The 15,506-nt window shown below is 39.3% G+C and overlaps 1 protein-coding gene and 1 long non-coding RNA gene across 8 annotated transcripts in view; one reads left to right on the forward strand and one right to left on the reverse strand.

Annotated features, from left to right (window-relative positions):
- Positions 1-15,506, reverse strand: part of LOC148427005 (membrane-associated guanylate kinase, WW and PDZ domain-containing protein 1-like) — a 109,088-nt gene that overhangs the window by 36,075 nt on the left and 57,507 nt on the right. For 3 of the 7 annotated variants that reach the window (XM_088408801.1, XM_088408807.1, XM_088408806.1), the window contains 7 exons: positions 13,830-13,949; positions 8,701-8,892; positions 7,493-7,760; positions 6,843-6,925; positions 6,428-6,466; positions 3,296-3,353; positions 3,041-3,156 (listed from right to left, as the gene is read on the reverse strand). In XM_088408801.1, coding sequence (XP_088264927.1) covers positions 3,041-3,156; positions 3,296-3,353; positions 6,428-6,466; positions 6,843-6,925; positions 7,493-7,760; positions 8,701-8,892; positions 13,830-13,949 — 876 coding nt within the window. The remainder of the gene's footprint in view (positions 1-3,040; positions 3,157-3,295; positions 3,354-6,427; positions 6,467-6,842; positions 6,926-7,492; positions 7,761-8,700; positions 8,893-13,829; positions 13,950-15,506) is intronic. The other 4 variants (XM_088408803.1, XM_088408805.1, XM_088408808.1 and 1 more) reach the window with 4 other exon arrangements.
- On the forward strand, positions 8,539-10,974 carry LOC148427006 (uncharacterized). The gene is made up of 2 exons (XR_015864895.1): positions 8,539-8,651; positions 8,727-10,974. It is a non-coding gene; the product is annotated as an uncharacterized LOC148427006 (long non-coding RNA).

Below are 15,506 nucleotides of genomic sequence, written 5' to 3' on the forward strand. Positions count from 1 at the left end.
AACCACGACACACAACGCATCAGCGATTGAGATCCAAATCAATTGAGCTAATGAAATAAACATGCTAATTACACTGGTCTCATGCTTTTTACACTGGTTTCAGATTGAAAAATATATGCTGTAAACTAACATTTATCAGAAAGTTTCACCAAGGATATTATATCGAAAAGGCCTTTGGCCACATGAAGAAAATAAAACTTTGATGACAATTTAATGGTTCATAGCCATTTTGTTTTTGTTTTTTCTCCACCTAATAGAGAACACCGATATTGAAGGACTTACACGCCTATATTGCACAGGGAAACAGGATTTGAGATGAGACACATGATCATCTTTGCATCTTCACGTTTCATTCCTCATATTTGATTTACATTTCATCCCAAATAAAACAAGTACAAACCTGGAATTTAGTGGCATTACTAGCATGTCATAGATTGACGTTCGTGATGTTACATCAGTAGTAGGTAAACTTCACATTGAGGAGCATTCACATCCTGGTGGTTTCCACTTTTTTGGACCAATTATTATTATTATTTGTCAGATCAGATCTCAGCTTATTTTGTGTTGCTATATCAGTTCAATAGGCCCTTCAGACTCAGGTTAGCAGGCCTGGTACTGTTGAAAAAACACAAAAGCTTGTTTTTGTTTTTGTTTTTTTTAACCAAATGATTTTAGTTTACAGTTACCGGGGTCCTCTTGAATGTATTAGGAGACACTTTTGCGTCCTCTGATTGGTTCAGAGCTGCTTCAGTGAGACTGATGCTGGTAGGGTTAGGGTGTTGACGGCCTTACACAACTGTAAATTACTGGCAATTTTCAAAGCATAATTTGCCCAAAAGAAAGTTTTTGCAGTGGCAACAACATTGCAACGACTATGCTACTACCAAACGCGGATGGAGTTTGTCTATAACTAAGCATCTGGTGAAAACGATGTATTTTATTAAACTTTTTATATTCGAATGCTGTACCGTAATTCCCCAAATATAAGACGCACGTGTTTTCACAAAAATGAATGCCAAAAATATGGGTGCATCCTATAAAAAGTTAACTAAAAATTTAGATTTTGGACGCACAAGTGTGCATTTTTATATCGGCCGTATACTTACTTACAATAATTACCGTAATGGAACAAGCTAGAGGAGGGAGACGTCAGGTGGCTGTTAGCATCAAGTGCCTTTTGCAGCTAACAGTAGCTCGTGTTAGCAGAGGTTGTAAATGCATTATTTCCAATAAACAGGCAGACCGAACCAACGTCCCAAATCCATCCTTGTTCAAACTCAGGAATATTCGGAAAACGGGGAGGATCATTTACAAAAGCTGTTCCATTTGACTCGTTTATTAATCGCGCTCTTTTGGCAGATACACACAATGATAAACCTGATAAAACACGGGCACTGCTCAACCCCGGGTATCTATGGTAAAAACAACTCAAACTCGATCCTGCGAAAAGGACAAACAACTGCTTCGAGCGCATTCAACATTAAGGTACACTGGGGAGGCATTCACAGATCGCTCATAATGTGGGACGTTTGAAACGCATATAACTTAAAGCATTCAAATAGATAACTTCCGATATGAACGCAAAATAATATGAAGAGTTTACAAAAGAGGTGACATTTATTCTGTTTTGCTGTAACTTTGACATTGTTGCAAAAGTGTTGGTGCGTCAGTATTGGGAAAATTACGGTAGATAAAAGATGGTGAAATGTTACACTGTTGTGAAAAGATTTGAAGTCGAACCTTGTAATTAAAATGTAATGGTAAATTTGTCTGTTTTTAGTGCATTTAGTGTAGCTTCAGTTCTCACTCAAGTCAGTGATGAGAAAGTGACTGCCAATCGTTACCCGTCTGAATAATGTGTCTGTCACTGCTGCCACTGATGAAGAGCACAGGGTCTACCCTAGTCTGCTGAGCTTAAGTTCAACTGAATCTCCTATATTCACAGTGGGCTGGGGATGACGATGGAGTTGGGTGGGGGCTCAGTGAAGGCCCAATAAACGGCCTTTTTTTACATGAGAAAGAGAACACACAAAAAAAAAAACGCAGCCAGTTTACATGGGGAAAAAAACTAACACTACGAGTAAATGTCAATGTGCAGTCTTTTATCAAGCGATAAAGCCATTAATTTGTGTTGTTGTATGCCAACTAAATACCAGTATCCTTCCCCAACCTTGCTTTGACATACCTGACAACTTTACAAAAATCTGATTTTTGTAGGGAAATGTTTTTTGTGCCTGCACTTAAAAAAAAAATCTACTTACAAAAACCAGCAGCATATAGAGAAACTGAAACAATATAATACAATAACATAGATTTTACAACCGGAACTGCCCTTGAAAATGTTGTTTGCGACTTTGTTTATGCAACATTTGATAGAGTATTACATAATTAATAAATATACAGTTTAGAACCCATAGCCCAGCTCATGTAGCTGAAGGAGGTCACCAAAATATAAAATCTCTCTTATTTGATGCTGAACATTTCTACACTTCAAATGAGGAAAAAAAAAAACATTGCTAATTGACTACAATTCATCTTTCACACTAATATTCAAAACTAAGTTATTTTCTTTTGGAAGGAATATACAGTATGTTTTTTTAACAGCTCTTAACTGGCATCTTAGTAGATTTATATTTGAACCCAAAGCTAAGCTTTGTGAGCGCAAATTATGAGAAAATCAGCCATCTTTTGCCATCTTGACATTCAAACTAAACAACTATTTTCAAGGAGCACAGCAAATAAAACGTCCAGTGATATAGTGACGATGGCGCAAATCAAGAAAATATTTCAATTGTCAAAATGAACGTAAACAATGTGACACAGATTGGATTTAGATGGCTGGAATAAGAACTACAGTGCAACATCTCTAATTGAATAATTCTAAAATGTTATTTATTTGGCTAGCGAATGCTTTTGTCTTCAAGATACAGTGAATCCAGATCCTAGAACCCAAACCACGGTGAGCAGTGGATGACCGCAATAATGAGACATTCAAAGACATAAGCAAAGAATAAAAGAAGGAAATGGGCAGGAAACCAACCTTGAATGTACCGCTCACCTTCTGGAGGTTGCGGCTGCTGCTGCTGCTCCTGCAGGATTTTGCGACGCCGCGCCTCCACCACTGGGTTCTCGTACTGGGTCTTCCTGTTGATATGACTGACACGGAGGGGGGAAAGGCTTCGTTAAATTTGACAGCTCTCTAGTTATAAATACATTTTTGAACGTATTTAAAGAGACGACAGCTTGATTTCTTTTGGAGCTGCAAGATGATGTGCCAACAAGGTGATTTACTTACTCCACATAGTAAATTCCGTACACTGGGTCGTCTATCCTCTCCCATCCTGGTGGCAGCTCTGAAATAAAGGAGACACAAATTGTAAAACATTGCAGAGCAATCGGCTAGCAGGGAACGACTGTCACATCAAATCAGCACACTCTGGGACAAATGGATTATTTTTCTGTGAACAATTCAGGCTGGAATCATATTTAAGTACTGTACATTAATTTGTGCATAGCTGTCACAAAGCATCATAATTGGAATGGTGACCTGTTTTTTTTTTTTTTTCTGACGCAACAATCAGACGACTGGTCGCCGTCATAATGAACACCAAGTAGTACAGTGGAACATTTGTGTCAGGAAATGTCTGTATGCTGTTGAAGTTTTCAAGATGGTAGACAAAACTGATTGCCTTCAACTGTGAGCAGAGAAGGCTTCTCCAAATATTACAAAACCGACATTAAGCTTGCAGGATTTCATGCAGAGAATTTTCCCACTTGTGTCTCATTGCTTCACTAAATTCTTTGGAGGCCTGATCTTCCCAATCAATTGCAGTTTACAACTACAACAAAGGCTTTTTAGGCACTCATTAAAATCTGGTTAAAGACAGGATTTGCTTCCTTTACCTTCAGTACAAACTTTCAAACGATCTTTAATAAAAAGAAAAGCCATAACACAGATATATAGATACCGCAGTATATACAGTATTACATGCTTTCAAGGGTTTTGTTCTTTTACATATACAGTATAGCTGCGACTACAACTGTAACCGGTTAACTGTTTGTTACTGTGCATAAACTAATTGTTGTTACCTATTTGGTCGTTTTGAGAGATTTAAAAAAAAAACAATTGACTACAAAAACGGGCAATATCACACAAGAGGGTTTGATGTTGTACTTCCCGACCTTTTTCAAACTGATTGATTTACTGGTCTGGTTCATTCTTTGTTTTCCAAAGTAAAAGTAGATGTGTGCAGATATTTTGTCCAGTCTAAAAGATGGCTCTTAACTGTGATTATGTGATTATTGGAATATCAGAGCTGCCGTTTTGAATGTTAATGTTTTAATTTTAGTTAATTTTTTTTAATTTTTCTTTTTGCATGCATTTTTGTTCCCCTTTAAATTAAAGGTTTGAAGAAACACGGATGGCAAAGGCATAGCAAAAGCATGCAAATAGAAAAAAATTTATACAAAATATCCTTAAAATAAGAACTAATGATACTAAAATGAGGTAAGTCTGAAAAATAGAAAAAAAAGTAAAAAAAAAATACACACACACACACACACACACACACACACAGTCGGCCCCCGGTTTACGAACACCCTCTTTTACGAACATTTCGACTTACGAGCGTGGACCGCAGAGTTTTTTGTACCCCACTTACACACAAACTTTTCGTATTACGAACAAACCGACAAGCCGGCCACTGTGTTCGTACTTTTTTTTTTCACTTTGCAATGTCATAAAAATCAGTAGTTGACGCTTGTTACGGAAACTTTGATCGCTATTGCTCTTACAATGTCACAGTCACTGTCTCAGTCACGGTGTCAGTCACGGAGTCATGGAGGTGCCGATATGCCATTGGTCGATTAAGGTCACAGTCCCGGTCTCACTCACGGAAATGCAGATATGCTATTGGCCGGCGTCACGTCAATCACAGAAATGCCGATATGCTATTGGCCGAACGCCTTTATCTAGCTTGATGGTACAGCTGGTCAGGACGGAAGGAAGGAGAGAAAATGAGTGAAAAACGGAAGGAAGGAATGTTGTGAAGACTTTGCAAACTTAACTGTTAGACATGGCTTCTAAAATTGCAAGTGGCGGTAAAGGAAGAAGTAAGAGGATGATGACAATAGAAACCAAGCAGGAGATAATAAAAAATACGAAGGAGGCGCATGCATAGTTAACCTTGCTCGTGTGTATGGACGGAACCGCTCGGCAATCTTTTAAGGGCAAGACTTTCCTAACCGGGGGACGGATCTTGCTCGACAACAAAATGGAGAGGCTTCTTCTATTATAGATTAAAGAGAAGGAAATCGCCGGTGATATGTTTTAGTTTGAGAAAAGTTCTTGTTTAAGAAAATAAATAAATTCTGCGGGTTGGTCTCATCTCCCCTCCGCCTCCACCCAGCTCAAGTCACGTCACCCCAGAGGAAAATGTCATTTATCCTTTGTTTATCCATGTTAATTAATTTATCTGTACAGTAGATTATGTTACTCATTTTTAATATGTGTGTAAATTCGTGATGGTTTAACCTAAAGTTTTTGCACACGTTGCACACATTCGCTAATTAACATAGGTTTGGATTGCCTGTCATATGAGCAGTTCGAGTTACGAGCGTAGCCACTGAACGGATTAAGTTCGTAACACTGGCGTCCACTGTATATATATGTGTGTGTATATATATATATACACACTCGCAATGTCGAGTCAGTTACGAGCTTGTGGGACAAGTGGATAAGATCATACAATGCTAATCCGCAGTAATGTTTTGAATTAACCCATATGCGTTTAGAACGTCGTTTTTTTAGACCTAGCGGGATCTGGGACAGCATCGAGAATGCCGCTTTTGATGCCTAGCAGTGAGAGAATTTTATTTTGAAATATGCCACACAACATTAACATTACCTAACAGAGTTAGGAACGATCTCGACTACGTACAGCCAAGACATGAAAACGAGAAGGGTTTAACAGTACGACAGTTACTATGTAAGGTTTAATGTGGAAAGATTCAGATAAATGTGTGTACTGCAGTAGTTTGACATCTGGAGTGCCCATCGGATGTGTGCTTACAGTTAACTTGTCTGTCTGGCATGCAGGGAACCTTCACAGGGACTCTCTCCGCGATATAGTTTTTTTAATTTTATTTATTTATTTTTGAATGAAAAAAAAAATCTGAAATGCATCGAGGGCATGATAGCGGAGGCGCGAAGTAGCGATGAATTGCTCTATCACTTAATTTAGAGAAAACACAATTTATGCTTTTTGGCACCATCCAAATTGAACATCAAGTCAAAATGATGGTAAACCCAACTGAAGTAGAACAAGTGTATGAAAATTGATGCAAAATTTTGCAGGAAGACGCACATTGGGACCGTGCCAGGATTTGTGTTTGTGTTCATGATGATACAAAAATAAAGATGTCCTACCTAGATCACTCTCCGGGTCCTCCGTAGGTATCCCCTCTTCTACGAGGTGAAAGCAGGATGAAACAAAGAAAAGCAACATGAAAAAATAGAAAAGGGAGGGGCAGGGCAATCAAATGGGAATAGGAAATATTCCAAGTGAAAAAAATAATGTGACTGTTATAACATTCTTTTGTGACGGGTGAGAGGAGGAAAAACAGGGTGAGAAACCACTTCGAAAGTTACTAGTAGGATGTGCATGCTACTTTCTTCTTTGCCACGTGATGGGGCAATTCCCCAACGCACGTTCCTCTGTAAACATGTTATTCATTGCCTCTAACACTATGTTACGTACTTGTCAACTTCTTAGTTTTATTCCCCAAATTGAAAATTATTTCACATCGCTAAATGGGGTACACCAAGTTCTCTCTCTGTTTACCATCATCATCACATTCATCCAGGGGCAGGGAGGCTTTGTCTCGACACCGGGGATCCAACCATGATGTGGTCTTTGTGTTGTGGCTGAAAGAACACAAACAAAAATTAGTTCAAAGGGTGCTGTCAGATAAAACACAAACCACATGTCAATAACAATTTAAATTTGAAACAGGAACCTCTGCTGCGCAGACAAATACAAACAGCAGAGCAACATCGGCAAATTAGACCATAAAAGAAAAAATGTTATTTGAAAAAGTAATATCAATGTTCTTTAAACCTTTCACGACCGATTCTTCTTCTTTTTTTTTAATCAAACGTATGGCATACTGTATTTAACTTGTTTATAAGTATAGGACACTTGGAAAATTAGTTTAAAAATTCCCACTGGGATGCTATTTCATTTTATTGCTACCGTTCCAAAAATCATTTTCAAATGCTGTTGGACGCATTGTCCCAGCGGGAGCCTTTGTTTTGCGTCATAAAGGACAATGGAGGTGGAGGTAATAAGGTGACCAGGGTTTGATCTCCTTTGGAGATTGACATACACGGAGATTACTAGGCAGGCCTTATAGCATGTGCAACATGGAGAAAAAAAAAAAAAAAAGATTCCACGCTGTTCATTTGAGAGCCTTTTCAGACTGCGACACATACTCTATGAAGTAAAGTTCTCCATTCTCAGTGTATGCCATCTCCCAGTTTTGGGGCAGCGGTCCCAACGCATCTTCCGGGGAGACCTGCGGCTCCGCCAGGGTCTGCTGCCCGCTGTCTGCTGTGGAGATGGCCGCATTTAGACCACAGGAAGGAGCGTTATCACGCGCGGCGGCGTACGGCCGGAGGATGCCGCCGCGGCTCTCATCCTGGTCGCTTGGGTTACCTGCGCACAACAAAGGAGAGGGGAAGAGGCTACGCACTAAGGATCCTGGGTAACAAAACAGGCACGACAAGGAACAACATAGAAGAACAAAAGACGGGTTTATGTCTCACACAAGCCAGAGAGGAACAGTGGAAACAAGCGCACGCCACACCCGAACCCCACCCACTTCACTGATAAAACACTGTAAAGATCCCAGGAATATGCAAATTAGAATAACAACCTGTTCCTGACCCCCACCCGCTCGTTTTCTCCCCGCTTAGGCCTCATTCTCCCAAACTATGTTTCTTAGCCCATGCCCCCACACCTTTCCCAGCTCTGGACGAGCAGAATCAAAACACTTGTGTGCTCTTTTCAGGCCTGATCAAATGCTAATTTGACATTCTGGCAGACTGACAAGCAGACACAAGGAGGGCACACATGCACCGAATCAAGTGGGGGGAAACTCAACGCAGCAAAAAGACTTAAAGGAACTTGAACCAACATGGATAACTTACTAAGAATATTCTTTCAAGTTTCTGTAAAACGAAAAATAATCATCTTCTAAATTTGGTACAGAGCAAAGAAAGATATTAACAGTTAAATTCCTGATAACACAAACCTGGAGTTCAACCCCGATTTTATTGTATCTCCATAAGACAATGACAATAAAGATTTGTTTTTGTATTTTTGATTGCAAAATTGCAAAAAAAAAAAAAAGAACTGACAGCATTTGGCTTTCAAAAAACAGGAAAGGATAAGCTCTACCGCCTCCTCGCAGGAAGATGGCAGTGTTTGGAGGCTTGTGAGCAAAGTACTCAGCCTGAGAAGTGCATGATGTAACCGCCAGACATGGAAAATCAAAACACACACGTTTCCTCAACTTTGTCCCTGATCTTGAACAAAAACATCTCACACTATCCTTGAGGTTGGAGATGAGCGACCAGCACCAGAGAGACGGTAAGAAAAAAGCGAGAACAAAGCAGAAAATACATTGTGACGCTCTCACCTGTAAAAGTGTTGTTCATTTCCGAGGTCTGGTCATCATCATCGTCGTCGTCGGCAGGCACTACTCGGACGCTTTGCATGTCATGGTAGGACTTTGTGCGCTTCGGGGTGGACTGCTGGGAGCCTGCATCTCCGAGAATCACTGTCCCAATGACGGGCTGCCTCGGAGGCTTGGGGGTCCCGTAATAGTTACCTAGGCAACAAGGAGCACATTAGCATGCTTGAGAGGGAGAAGGAGAAAGACTCAAGAACAGACAGTGGATGCAGAAAAAAGCTTGCACAATATCCACATCATCTCTTGCTGAAAAGACAAAGCGGAACCGCAATTACTGAATATTACCAATCGCATCTGGCTTGCGGGTCAGTTTTTTTGCCTTAGCATAGCCTGCCCAGCTTTGCTTAACAAACACTCGTCCAAAATTGAAACCGTTTGTGTCGAAATGAGATAGAATACACATTCAACAAAAGGTCTCTATTGCCTTCACTTAACCTTCACTTTAACCTGGGAAGACAACAATTGATGTATTGCCCTTATTGTGTCTTAAAATTACATTGCGATAAATTGTGATACTGCAAAAGTGATTTGCGATACGTACTGGGCAATGTTTTTAAAAAAGAAAGATCAATGGCATATATATTAACAATGACTGAAATAAAACAAGGAAAAAATAGAATAAACAAATTCTTCATCATGGACATATATGAGCACACAGACATTAAAAAAAACAACAACAACAGCAAATCTACATTTTCAAACATGCCTTTGACTTTTTTTTTATGTGTTTATATGTTCCCGGCAGGTACTGTTGTGGTATGAAATACAGAAGTAGCACTTTGCCACACGTGCCTTTTATTGCGCACCACTTCGTACTCTTCTTTTTCTGCCATTTTTGCTCTTTAACCGTAAACAATAAGATCTGTGCAATCAGCCCGCGTGAAAAAAAACAAAAACATGGTGACATGTATTGTTACAATTGATCAAATACAGTGAGACCTCGGGGTACGATCGCTTCTGTACAGGTTTTTTCCTTCATATTACCAAAACCACTAATAAACATTTAAAAGAATGTAAAAGCATATCAAAGAAACAAAACGAAATAAAGTTAAACTTGAAATCTCAAAATTCCCATTTGAACATGAGCAACATGAGATTATACTGCTGGTTAATATGGCGTCTCGTTGAGGAGGGGCAGGAGTTGGATATTTTTGCGATTTTTGGGAACACATACAGGAACTTGTTACGGATGTCCTAAACATTGTTCGGGTGAGGAGAAGAAAGCCCGAGATATGACTACAAGGGCATAAATGAAGGAAATGTTATCTTTGTATTATAAAGTTTTCTTTTTCTGCAGTTTAGGGTTAGGGTCCTCTGCCACCATTTTTATTTTGGATCATCGCCTCATTACTCAAAAGGTAATGTAACATTTACTGTGGTGTCAAGCACTTGGAATGATTTACATGTAGAACAGAATTTTACAAACAAAAACCATGAAACAAAAGCCACTACGGATTAAAAAAAAAAAACGAAAATAAGGCGTTTCAAAACCAATATATATGATATACTGGAAACTGAACATCATATTGCAGTTTGCGTATTTTGTATTGCAGTATATAGATATGTCGATATTATCGCCCAGCATTATTTATTGTTTGAGTAACAGAAGCCAATTCACAGGCAATTATTATGTTAAATTTGGAATCCCTTGAATAAAATGATAGTGTCTGCTTAACTGTCAATAAGACCTCTGCATCTGTCATCAGGTATTTGGCTCACTCCTTATGAGCAAACTACTTTGGTTGTCTCCGGGTTTGATGATTTCTGTCTCCAGGCGCATTTCAACTCCTTCTTCAGAAGTTCAATAGAATTTATGCATTATTTCACACATTATGCCTTTGCTTATTTATTTCATCCTGTTTTATTCATTATTATTGCCGATTTTGTTTTTGTTATCTTTATTTACTGTAGCGTTTCTATATCCTATACACTTTGCAGTTAGTCTTAGTCTTTATTTCTATATTGTATGCTTGTACTGTATGTGGCGGCTCAGTGGCAGAGTGATTAGCATGTCCACATCACAATTCAGAGTCCCGAGTTCAAATCCACCTCACTCTGGCATTCCTGTGTGGTTTTCATGTTCTTCCCGAGCCCGCCTGGTATGTAGGAACAAAAGTGCTTCAATAAATAAATGGAGCATTAAATAAAGGTGCCATTAATTGATTAATTGTTTCTTTCATTAAATGTTTCATGAATTAAATAAATCAATGTTCCATTAAATGTGTCGTTAACTAATTAAAGTCCAATACACATAAATATTTATCTACTTGATTATTTTACAGTTCTGTGTTGCGATGCTTCATTATTTAATTTTATCTGTCCTATCAACTCTCCTATCAAAATTTGATGGGCAGGCCCTAACACATGATTGGTTACCCTGCTCTTCAAGCCAAGACCGACCAACCAATGTGGAGTACTACTTCTGTCACTATTGGATCAGTGCCGTGATCAAAATGCGCGGAAATAACTTCAATACATTCCTCCACTTTAGGTTGTATAAAATGGTTTATTGCAGGCCCTACCGTCACATACTCAGCTCGGTCTAAAAAATCTCTAACTCGCATGAAAGCTCTCCAAGGTCCATGCCTCACCAAGGTCCTCCGTCATCGTAGCCATGTTTCCAACCACTTCAGATTGGACAAGATTTAAGCTATTTGATCTTGGCACCGCCTACTCACTTTGACGGGTGAGTTAGGCAGGTAATATTCATTCATGAAACACTGCGCCAACTGGCAGCATTTCATGAATAAATTTTATCTGTCAATGTCTCCCCTCAAAGTTTGATGGGCAGGTCCTAACACCTGATTTCATACCGTTGCTCTTCAAGCCAAGACAGGACAGGGTAACTAAATCAGAGAAGGTCCGTGTTATAATTTAGGGGCACAAGTGACTCAAAAAAAACAAACAAAGTTTGCCTTTGTTAAAGGTGTTAATTTATGGAATAAATAGTGAAACAGTACACAGTCTGCCTGTTACATCCACCATTGTACTTGTTCGGAGTGTTAATCAATCCTCAGATGACTGTCTGAAAAGACACTGTAGCTTGTTTGGGAATTTTTTTTGTGGTGCTACTGGTGTACCCTGATGGTCCAAATGGCTTACTACGGCACTTGACAACATAGCAGTGATATTCCTGCTCATTTCAGGTCTGTTTGCACAAAACAGCTTGGCTCTTACATCATATACCCATCAGGAGCTTTTGGACCTCAGACTGCAAAATTAGAGTCATTTTATCAGCAATCTTCGCCTCATTCATGAGTTACCGAGAACCTGACGCGTAATACGCAAGACTGCATTGTCATGTTACTCATGGAAATATAGCTACTCAGTGGAACATAAGACATTAGTACAGTAAGACAAAGGGCGGAGGACTGTGTTTTTATTTTATTTTTCTCAACATATTTTTCTATCACTTTTTGAAAAAGTTGTAGCTTGATCATGGTTAGAGATCAAAGCATACTGTGTTTGATGCAAATTTACTACACTGGAGCTTAAAGGGTTGAACTTAAAACGAGATGATTCCATTCTGCGGTTGGGATTGTAACGCAAATTCTCCGCATGGTGGGCAATCCAAACCTATGTTAATTAGCTAATGCGTGTAAAACCCCATGTAATAACATCAAAATTGGAGATATATATATATATATATATATATATATATATATATATATATATATATATATATATATATATATAATATATTAAAAAGGATTTATATAAAGGATTTAAATAAAGGATTTATCTACTTTTGAGTGATGTGAGCTTGTTATGGCCATGTTCCCTAGTGAGGGTAGCCTAGCCTAGCCTAGCCTAGCCTTCTTCGTATATCTTGATTATCTCCAGCTTCGTTTCCATGCTAATCATCTTCTTACTTCTCCCTTTAACATCACTGAGACAATCTTGGGAACCATGGCTAACCAATCAAAGTTTGAATTAAGCAATAAAATGTACGATAAATAATATATTGTACACACTCACAAGAGATAGACTTGAGCATGTCACCATCTTTGTGACCCCGTGACACCGACCAATAGCAGATCAGCATCTTAGTGACCCCATGACATCGATCAGTTGGGAATGTACTACAGTACAAATCCACTATTCATGGTTATCCTAAGCCTTCTAGCAAGCTGATAAGTAGCATTTGCACTTTTAAAAGATAAAATGCATTTTAATTGAAAACTTTTAATATATGTATCAGACAGCACGGTGGAAGGGATCTTAGCTCATAGTTCAGAGTTCAATTCCAGTTTGCTCCGGCCTCGGAATTTGCATATTCTCCCCTGCCTGTGCGGGTTCTCTCCGACACTCCAGCTTATTCTCACACTCTAGTAACATGCATGGTAGGTGTATCGGACATCCTAAATTGTCCTTAGGCTTGATTGGGAGTGTGAATGGTTGTTCGTCCATGTGTGTGCCATGAAATAGGCTGGCAACCAGCTCAGGGTGTCCCCTGCCTACTGCCAGTAGACAGCCACCAGCAAGCCATAGGGGGGGTCATAGGGGAGGTTTTCGACTGATTTAGCATGTTGTATCGGTGTCAGACCGTTGTGGCATTTGATGGTTTGTAGCTCGTGACTAAGTACGCAAGGCAAGAACAGTAAGTGATAAACATGGATAAAGAGTAAGCAAAAAAAAGCCTTGAAAAGCTTGCTCAGTTTGCACATCGAACGATGTTGGTCTGGACGGAATAACAAATAGATGATTTCGTCACTATTGTGATGAGAGACCAAAATCGCATGATCACACAATCACAAAGCCTTCCCCTGGAACACACACTTGCTTACTTGCATACACACATCTCCCCACACGCGGCGCATCTATACATGCAAACAGGTTTGTCTAAGTCAGAGATTTAGAGCATGGGAAAACAGGGTCCTAATCAGCTCGCGAAGGTGGAAGTGCTTGTCCTGCAATCATGTCTAACCTTGATCAACTGTCCAATCCTACAGCCCGCTTGCTCGTCGCCAATATTTATTTGGATTATTTTTAAGTTCTTTCTTACTCTGATGAATCAGAAAACCTGTCTAGGTCACACGCGTGGCAGACTTCATTATTATAACAGTCATCCTCACCTTCATACGTTCCAGTTTCGAGCAGTGTGCCACTCTCTTCAAGTTCTAGGAAGTCATCCACTGATAGGAAGTTGTAGTCCACCCCTGGTACCTCTCCGTCTCGGGGGGGACGTGTGGTACCTAAAGACAGATAAACAAAATTAAGCTTGGTAGATTTTAAGTCGAGGCTGAAGGAAAAGAGGCTTGATAGCAAAAGGGGATTTGACATCTAGTGGTCATTAAATCAAGTGCTACAAAGTCCTCTTGAATAGTCAAATTACTTTTTACTTGATGCACACATTCCAAGCGTTCATGGATTGTTTGGAATTTGATTTTCAATGGTCATTCCTGTTTGACCACACCAGATATTTGCATTGTTTGTAGTCGACAAAATAATCATACAAAACTTAAACTGTATAAATCTAAAACTAGCAATAATGACTATAATTACTGAAAACGCGATCCTCTTTTGTAATATCTGTATGTAAACCAAAGTAGATCTTCACTTGTTGTGGTATGGGACATTGAAATGCTGCTGCTACGTTCATGAGATGTGCTCCACAAATCGAGACTGAAGTCATTTCACATGGGATGTGTGTAAATACACCTACTATGAAATTTGGCAAATTACGTTTTAAGGTTTATTTGTAATACATACATATCTATCTATATACTTATCTATCTCTCTAAATATGCAGTTTATTGATTTATCTATAAATATCTATATATTTATCTTTCTGATGATCGATCTGTAAAAAGCTCAATCAATCAATCTGGAAACAAAATGAAGTGACAACCTCAAAACCAACACACCTCCCTTAATCTGGACGAAAAACATTTGAAATCAACGGCACTAAATAAGGACGCCAATCTCAGCGGACATTCGAGCCCGCCGAGTGAGTCAAATTTAACAGTCAAACACGTGACCTAACCACGCCTCGGTGCAGTGCTTTATGAGTTATGGCGCACGCGTGTCAGCAGCACATCACTAATGATGCCTCTGAGACCCGAGCCCACATGATGACCGGCAGATAGAGGATGGATGGATGGATCAGGTACACAATGCAGGTAATGACCGTTCAGGTGGAACAATTAGTTCACAACCACAGGAAAAGACAAGCCTGCTCAATCAGCTGGTGAAGATCACGTCTCGCAACGAGCACATATTAATCCTGTGTCAGAGTAGAAGTATTTGGTGAGCCCCGAATTTAGGATTACCATATTTCTACGAGTATAAGTCGCCCCCTGTTTTTTACTTCAATTTGGGTGAATTTTACAAAAAGGCGTCTACCCCTGTCAAGTCTACCCTTGACTTTAATGTTTACATACATCATGGCCGTCCAACTATAACGCGTGGAGTGTGTTATTAAAATTATGTAATTATGGTACTTTTAGACACATTTCTATATTGTAGATCAAATAACATACTGTTAGGGTTATGGGGGGAGGGGGGAGGGCTGAAAGGAGACAAGTGAGAGGCAATGTATGTGTGTGTCTGCGTGTGTTTATGTGTGGGTGTAAATTCAAGCATTTTATTGTCATATGCAACATAATACTACACAATGAAATTCGAATTCTGTTCACTTCCCCCCAGTAAACTAAACCACAATCGAGCAAATAATAAAGGAACAAAAGAAAAGTAAGCAATAAGCGCAATAATAATGAACCACTAATAAACGAATAGACATTCTGAGCATA

The sequence above is a fragment of the Hippichthys cyanospilos genome, chromosome 2 (assembly GCF_059441005.1).
Source record: "Hippichthys cyanospilos isolate Australia breed blue-spotted pipefish chromosome 2, RoL_Hcya_1.0, whole genome shotgun sequence".
Classification (NCBI taxonomy): Eukaryota; Metazoa; Chordata; class Actinopteri; order Syngnathiformes; family Syngnathidae; genus Hippichthys; species Hippichthys cyanospilos.